This window comes from Pecten maximus, unplaced genomic scaffold (assembly GCF_902652985.1).
Source record: "Pecten maximus unplaced genomic scaffold, xPecMax1.1, whole genome shotgun sequence".
NCBI classification, from domain to species: Eukaryota; Metazoa; Mollusca; class Bivalvia; order Pectinida; family Pectinidae; genus Pecten; species Pecten maximus.
In genome coordinates, this window is record NW_022979523.1 from 578,716 (window position 1) to 586,900 (window position 8,185).

Sequence of the window (8,185 nt, forward strand, 5' to 3'; positions counted from 1 at the left end):
TTATAAATATACGTCATAAAGACATTGTTATAAATATATGTCATAAAGACAAGGTTATAGATATACGTCATAAAGACATTGTTATAAATATACGTCATAAAGACAAGGTTATAAATATACGTCATAAAGACATTGTTATAAATATACGTTATAAAGACGTTGTTATAAATATACGTCATAAAGACATTGTTATAAATATACGTCATAGAGACATTGTTATAAATATACGTCATAAAGACATCGCCATTAATACACGACACAAAGACATGGTTATTAATAGACGTCATAAAGATATGGTCATAAAAAACACAACACAAAGACATGGTATCTCTCTTGAATTATGTAAATATGCCATCTTTCAAAATGTTTGTTGTTAAAATTTCTATGGAATGATCTTATTATAAGTTGGATAATTGTGGTCAATTACGCCAAATAAGAGAAATAGAACATGCTTGCACTCAGAGATACATTCCATACGGAAAGTACTGTCTCCTTGTGTGTAGGTAGAATGATTCGATTTATACAGGCTATTCAGAAAGTAAATCACGAACAATCGGTCCCTGTGTCACATACCCAATGCAATAAAAGTGAAGAAAAATATAACAGCTCCAGTCGCTAAAATGACAACAAGTATGCATATGCGAGTTTAGTTGCATTGGGCAAGACACTTTACCCTGATTGTACTGGTGGCATGTGAGGGCCTCCCATGTGTGTTGTTCAAATTGACCTTGACTGTTCATGAAAATGCTTTTCAGTAAAACTGAATATTATACTGTATATGTTGATCATCGTTATATTTATGCACTCCTGATACAGCCAGCACTTCGTCAGGGGGGAATGCTCATTACATAAGTGTGCATGTGGATCGACATATTGTAGACGTGTAAAGCCAGTACACGAGTATCTAATATTCAACAGAGCGTTGCACACGGAACAGCGTGGTAAAAGGTTTACATAGCTAATGAGTTGAAGGCAGTGTCCCGGAACCTTTATGTGATTTAGTTTGTAAAATACACTTTGTGCAAACTCTTATTGAAAATGAAATACATGAATCTTAAATAATATACATTTAACTTCCTTGTTGATGTGGAGTCGTCATTAAACTGAGAATGGCGACGAGAAAGATTATTGTACGAAGACATTTGATCCTGATCTTGTTCTACATAGTTACTACTGTCAGATCTGAAAGTAAGTATTTTATATGCAAATTGAAACTAGTAAATACATAATAATGTACATGTAGATAGATAATACTAATATATGTGAAGTAGGTTATATAACTTCCTGATTGAAGAGGTCAGTAATGAGTGTTTCAGTATGTTGATGTTTTGTTGCGTAATAACCAACATTAATCACTTCCACGATTGCCAGTTCATTCATCACGTAGCTATTTAAACAATAATGACTGTTTTGGAATTTTGTTTGTATTGTTTTAGGCAAAATTGGTCTGTAGATCTCTCGATTTTTTTTTTTTTTTTTTTGAATTTTTTGTTATATTTTGATGTTGGTGATACTGTAGGAAGGGAATTTTTACATGATATTCTGGAACTCTTCACATGCTCCTTTCAATAATAACCATCATTCATGAAAAATTTTTTTTTGTGAAATACCACTATTGAAATATCGGTATAGCAGCAATATATTTGGTACTTGTCAATGTTTATATCGATTTGCGATTTTAGCTGTCGTACTATGAATCAAAATGATTCGTTGCATGTATATAGATGCATACTTGTATCATTTTCATATATGAACATGAATGTTCTCCAATGTATTTGTGAAGGTGTTCTATTTTAAGATTCCATGTTTTAACTTTACATGGTAGAACTATCTAACAATATTGTTTTGCATTTTATATGATATGTTAAGTTAACTAAAAATGAAAACTTAATTTTACAAAAATTGCAAAACAAGCAACTTAAATTAATCCCGCTTGTTGGCCCGGATGGAAACCGGAGTACCCGGGGAAACCCACTTGTTCGGGCAGATGACCCCATATTTTTTCACGTCCGGTCGGTGTTTCGAACCCAGGCCACCTAGGTGAAAGGCAAGTCTGTTAATACTGTGCCACCCGAACATCCATTACTGATGCGGCAAGTAATATACACCAACCCATGTGCATTCAGTTACCAAAACAGTCGTATATCGCCAATGTAATAAGGAGAGGACTTAAAGAGGAAATAAACATATGGAATAAAATTATCATATCGGAATTTCAGTTAAGGCGAGATTGATTATCATATATTTAAGGCAGGGAAAGTTAAAACGACTAGATATGTCAAAACCATCGTTAATTTCAATTCGTAACGTGTCAACTAATGCTTTATATATTACAGGTAACGTCGCCGTAAATAAAACAACAGAACAAAGTAGTGACCAGGGGAACGTTAAGTATGCAGCCAGTCATGTTGTGGATGACTGTTTAAGTACAGATTTAAGCAATGGTTGTTGCACACACACGGAAAGGGGTCACACAACGGCCTGGTGGCGTGTTGATCTGGGAGAGTTGATGACCATCATTAGGATCAAAATATACTACAGAGGTAAGTGTAGTGTATATACCAAAAATGTTTTGATCTTCGAATTAATTTACTTCGATTAGATAAGCATCATTATTAAACTCATTTAAACAAAACATGATTCTATAAAGGTAACTTTATAAAAATGCTTTATTAGTATCACGAAGACATACCATAACGTTTGTTTTTCGAGAAATCTTCGTTCTCTATATAATCAGTGGCTTTAATAGCGAAACCGTCAATGTAACTCATTTCGATAATATGAGGCGGAAATATGGACACAAGTTATAAATTTGAGACCCTTAAAATTACCAGTAGAATGGACCAGGTGTTCCGGGACAGTAAGCTTCTTCTGCTTCATCGACGACACATCAAGGCTTATCACATATATATATATATTTAATACGTGTGGCTTCATATAGCACAGGACACAGAATATTTCCAATTTATATTATAATTCAAAACATAATAAACCTGCACTTCTCGACATATTGTGCTTTTAATAACTCCATCAATAGTCGAAATATGGCAGAAATCACGATAATGAAAACTCGGATATTTAAACATGTGCTAGAAGCTCTCAAGAGGTAAACCATTAACGATTGGGAAATCGAAATCACCCCACAATGTCATACAGCATAGTTGTTAGATGTCCTTGCCTGCTATGTTGTTTACTATATGATAAACAAAGATCGGTTAAGGAGCTGATGTTGTAGAGTATGTTGTGTTTTATTATATATAACACATTGAAAGTATCAATAAAAGAAACTGAAACGTATTTATTTTGAAGTAGAATTATCGAAGGGCGTATTTTATGGTGCTGTATCTAGCATTGGATTTGGAGTTCTTTTTTGTTTTCGGAATTTGTTTCATTTTGACTTTTTCATACTTGCTGAAAATATTTTCAAGCAGGCAACATGAGAAGTTGACCATGATGCCCATATTATCTTTAATCTTATTCACGTTTGTGCAAACTCTTCCGGAACGGCGTTACTTTTATTGGAGCTTTCTACCTACATTGAAAATAATTTGAAACTTCGAGTATATAATGTTTGCTTCTGGAAAACAAAAATATGGTTTCATTTAAGAGCCGAGCAAAAGGAAATAAGGTATGAAATACTTATTACAACTGCCACACGAGGAATTAACTCTGAAATGCGTTTTGATTGGTTGACATGGTGACCTCTGACCGGGACTATATTTTCACCACGTGATTCAATACAGTTTGATTGACTACCACTTGAAGGGCGCCTAACGATGTCTTGGACATGATAATGCATAAGAAATAGTTCGCAGTTGCGTTTTTTTTATTCGTAAAAAGATATATAGATTTTTATCAATTTATTGCTTTGAAAGAATAAACCTACTTATATTTTTGCTGGGATTTGAAACCATTTGTTATATTTTCATACATTTGCGAATTTGTCAGTTTTCCATGTTAATAAGCGGCATTTCAAATTTGGTCATACCCTTACACCACACCTGATATTGTGAAAAGAAGAAAAGTTGACAAAAACAGGTCACTTCATTCTCAAACATATCGTTTTTATTGTGGTAGAAACAGGTTACACAAACTCGCGGTTGTTGTATTTGGTATTTTTTTCACTCTCGTTAGTTATTTTTCAAAAGTTGCAAAAAACACCCGTAATTTTGTAACTTTTAAAAAAAAAAGAACTAACGAGAGTAAAATAAATACTGCATAAAACAACTACTCATTGTGTAACCTCTATCTAATCAGCTGAGAAATAGAAGCTGGGATGTGAAACATATTCCAATAATGGATAAATATATCACTGACTTGTTCAGTAACGTAACTTTTAAATCTTAAATAGTCCACGTTCTACATAACCACTGTCATACAGTTTTTAAATTATCTAAGTCCCCAAGTAATATTCAAAATATGATTAATGGTAAGCTATATGTATAGGATAGATGAATTGTACGTCCTAGACCGTGTCGTGATGTGTCGATGACTTTCCCTACATTACTTCAGAAGTATAAATTTTGTATATTATATTTCTTTCCCCTTGTTCTAACCTCCTGGTTGTATGTTTTCTCACAATAACAATAACTCTTGCATAACCTGTACGTTTTCCTTCAAAACTCTTAAGTGTAAGTAGGGAACACCGACTCTCACACGTTGAATACCGTTTAAGATTCCAATTTTTTCAATTGATAGTCAGGACGTCAACCCACTTTACGTTAGATTCTAACTCAAGGCCTCTGAAGTAAACGCAACAGACTTTTTATCATACCTACGTTTATAGTAAGCAGGTTTGATTTAATAAAATTGACATGACATTTTAAAGACATATTCTACGACAAATATTTTCTCAAAATGTTTAAAAAGACATTTAGCAATCAAGAAAGTAGAATTTTAAGCAACAGTTTGTCAGAAGACAATCCGATTAGTCCATAATGCAGAACATGGAAGATCAAAATGTCACAGGAACAGCAATTTTAACAAAATACAGATAATGATCTGGAGTGAACGAATATGACTTGAATTTAATCGGTTTATTGTCATCTAAAACCGTTTTCGCTATTTTGGCTAATATCCACGCACTTTATTACTACAGTCAAACCTCGATGATTCGAACTTCGTTGATTCGAAGTTCTCGCTGTATCGAACTTTTTGCTTGGTCCCGAATTTTCTCACTATATAACACTACTAAAGAACCTATGTATGATTCGAATTTTTATAAATCGAAGTTTTCGATGTATCGAACTTTTTTCATGGCCCGTTACCTATGTAATTATAGGTAATTGACATCTCATGATTCGAACAAAAAATTTACCTGTACTGACCACTGGACAGGTGTTTGTCGTGACCCCCGCGGCAAGATTTCACACCTCTCCCACAAAAGCCCCGACTGACAATAGGGATAACGATAGCGTGTGTAGTCTACTCCTGACCATAGGATTAATTAATAATCAGACCAAATTTATAGATTAATTGTGTACTTATAAGCCATGACATGTAATCTCTCTGGTATAACATACCAGTAGTCGTCTTTAATGATCGCCGACGCCATTGAAATCAGCGGTCGGTGAGTAGATTTTACGGAACATTGAAACAAGCGGATCGATTTTAAACACAAACAATTAGCGATGTTTTCACTCATACTCAAAGTGGCACGTTTCAAACTTACACATAAATATCCGGGTAAATCGTTTATTTGTCATTCAGTCATGCATTCTCCAACTGATTTAGATTCGATTAGTGACGGACTCGGTACCCAACCTGAGGGGTTCCGCATTTTATATACTCGTATATAACGTAAACACATGTGTCTTCATCAGGAGGAAAACGTTAACGTAAGTGTGCCTTGTACTTCTCTGTTTTGCTAAAGTGTGATATATCTAATTGTTTTGTAAAAATGATACTTATTTAATTAATAAAATGATTTATGGATGTAAAGTATCTTTTATTTTGTTGTGTTTGAAGTCAACTTAACGTTTCAATGTGAGTCTGACAGGTGACGATCGACACTACGACATCGAGGACATGTAACAGCTATATAAGATTTATGGTCATTATCATAAAAAAAGTCGACCTATTGTCAACCATGAATAATTCGAAGTCCCGCTGTATCGAAGTTTTCCTGCAAGTCCCTTGAACTTCGAAACATCGAAGTTTGACTGTAGTTGACATTATTTCGTGATGAATTCCTTTATAACTTAATTTCTATTTCTCATACCAAGCATCTCTCAATGACCTCGGCACTGTAAGGGAACCAGTAACAATTTCCTATCAAAACGGATAATCAGCAGAGAATTGTCGATAGGAGCGTAATACATCGATTATCGAATATTATCAAATTTCTTTCTGTGAAGCTATTTTAATTTCTATTAGTAAACCCAAAAAACTTCAATAAAATTAAACCCAATTAACTTGTAAGGTTGGGTTTGATATCCTTCGACATTTTCATTGACATTTATCCTCATCCGTACCTATTAAAGTGAATATCTATCTGCTGATTTTTGTTGTTTTCTTTCAAGATAATTTTCAGCACAGATTGGCAGGATATCAGCTTTATGTATCCAATACCACCAACACACCAACAGACGGTGACCTGTGTTTTGTGGACACTAGTAGTACTAAAAACGCTGTACAGCTGGTGGTGACACACCAGTGCCCGTATGTAGGTCGGTATGTGACCGTGTACAACTATAGAAACAACCCAAAACCATACAGCTGGTACAGTGATTGGGCTATTCTGGAGTTGTGTGAGGTACAGGTGTTTGGTGAGTATGATTCTATTTATTAGTTGCTGAAATAAATGACTTGGTGACATGATGCTATGTAAATGCTTACCTTTCCCTTCATTTAATTGTTCTAAAATAAAACATTTTCCTCGTCCAAATCTGCTTTACATACACAGAAGGAACATGCATGAAACTGTCAAAGGTTTCGGGAAAATATAATTCTGTTTTCAGATAATATTGTTACGTATATATATATCTGATTGTACAATTACTTAAACATATTGAAATGTCATTTGGACTGATTCTGTAATGTTTTATACCCCTGTAAGAGAGAATGGGCAAAACAGTAGTAGGTTTACCTGCTATAATATATTTAGGTTTTAATGAATAAATGTGAAATTGTGTTAGACTTTCACTTTAATCAATATTTATCAGTATGATACAATGACAGAACCATTCTTCGCTGAAAAATTACAATACTTACTTATTAATTTAGATAATCTAATCAATGATTCCATAAAACAATGTAGCGCTAAGAGGCCATCAAATTTACTCTTGCATGACCTGAGAGGCCTCTATAATTCCAAATCATCTAACAGGTCATATGTGCGTCCACTTGTGTTTTCCTCCAAAATACGTGAATTTCCATTGATTATTTAACAACAAAGTCATTATTGTTTTCAAAATATAGTTGTTCCTTAACTGTACCTGATTAAAGATGTTATATAATGAGGCAGGATTACATTATACTACGTTTCTTATAGAAAAAAGTTTATCGGGATATTGTAGATTATGCTTAATTCGAAAATAATCCGATGGGGGAAAGGACATTAATTTGCGTGTCAATATATGTACTAACATACTTTCATTTGTCTTTCCAACAGGATGTCCGACAGGGAGATACGGTGACGGAAACTGTCAGAAACTCTGTCCAGTCGACTGTTATGGTGGTAACTGTAACTCCAAAACAGGTGCCTGTTTCTGTAAGTACCATTATATATACACATAAACAATATTAAAAGGAAAATATAGATACATTGTATAGTCATTGCGCTGCTGGGTGTCTTCGGCAGTATGGTTTAGTGAGGTAGCACTATAAATCAGCAAAGGTTCCGGCCTATCACAAGGAGACTTAACACGAACATACCGCAGCCTCCTTATCACAAGGAGACAAAACACGAACATACCGCAGCCTCCCAAAACACACATATGCACTCGCCACACGCATGCATGTCGCACGCACGGGAGGCTGTCCTTAAATGACCTTAGCTGTTAATAGGACGTTAAACAAAATAAACCAAACCAAACCAAAATAGTCATTGAGCAATACACAGAAAATGATGGGTTATATTGGATTACTTTGATTTCCGTCTTCATTTGAAATAAGTAACCATCAAGGATATAAACGATCTTCGAACACGCCCCATTTCATGTCACAGATATATTTTATTTGATCA

The 8,185-nt window shown here is 34.3% G+C and overlaps 1 protein-coding gene across 1 annotated transcript; it reads left to right on the forward strand.

The window, feature by feature from the left end:
* Positions 1-1,086: 1,086 nt before the first annotated feature.
* Positions 1,087-7,711, forward strand: LOC117318804 (the record flags this gene model as incomplete). Its single annotated transcript, XM_033873760.1, has 4 exons — positions 1,087-1,188; positions 2,337-2,543; positions 6,522-6,767; positions 7,613-7,711. Coding segments are annotated over exons 1-4 (631 nt in total), but the record flags the coding sequence as incomplete, so codon positions are not given.
* Between the last annotated feature and the right edge of the window lie 474 nt (positions 7,712-8,185).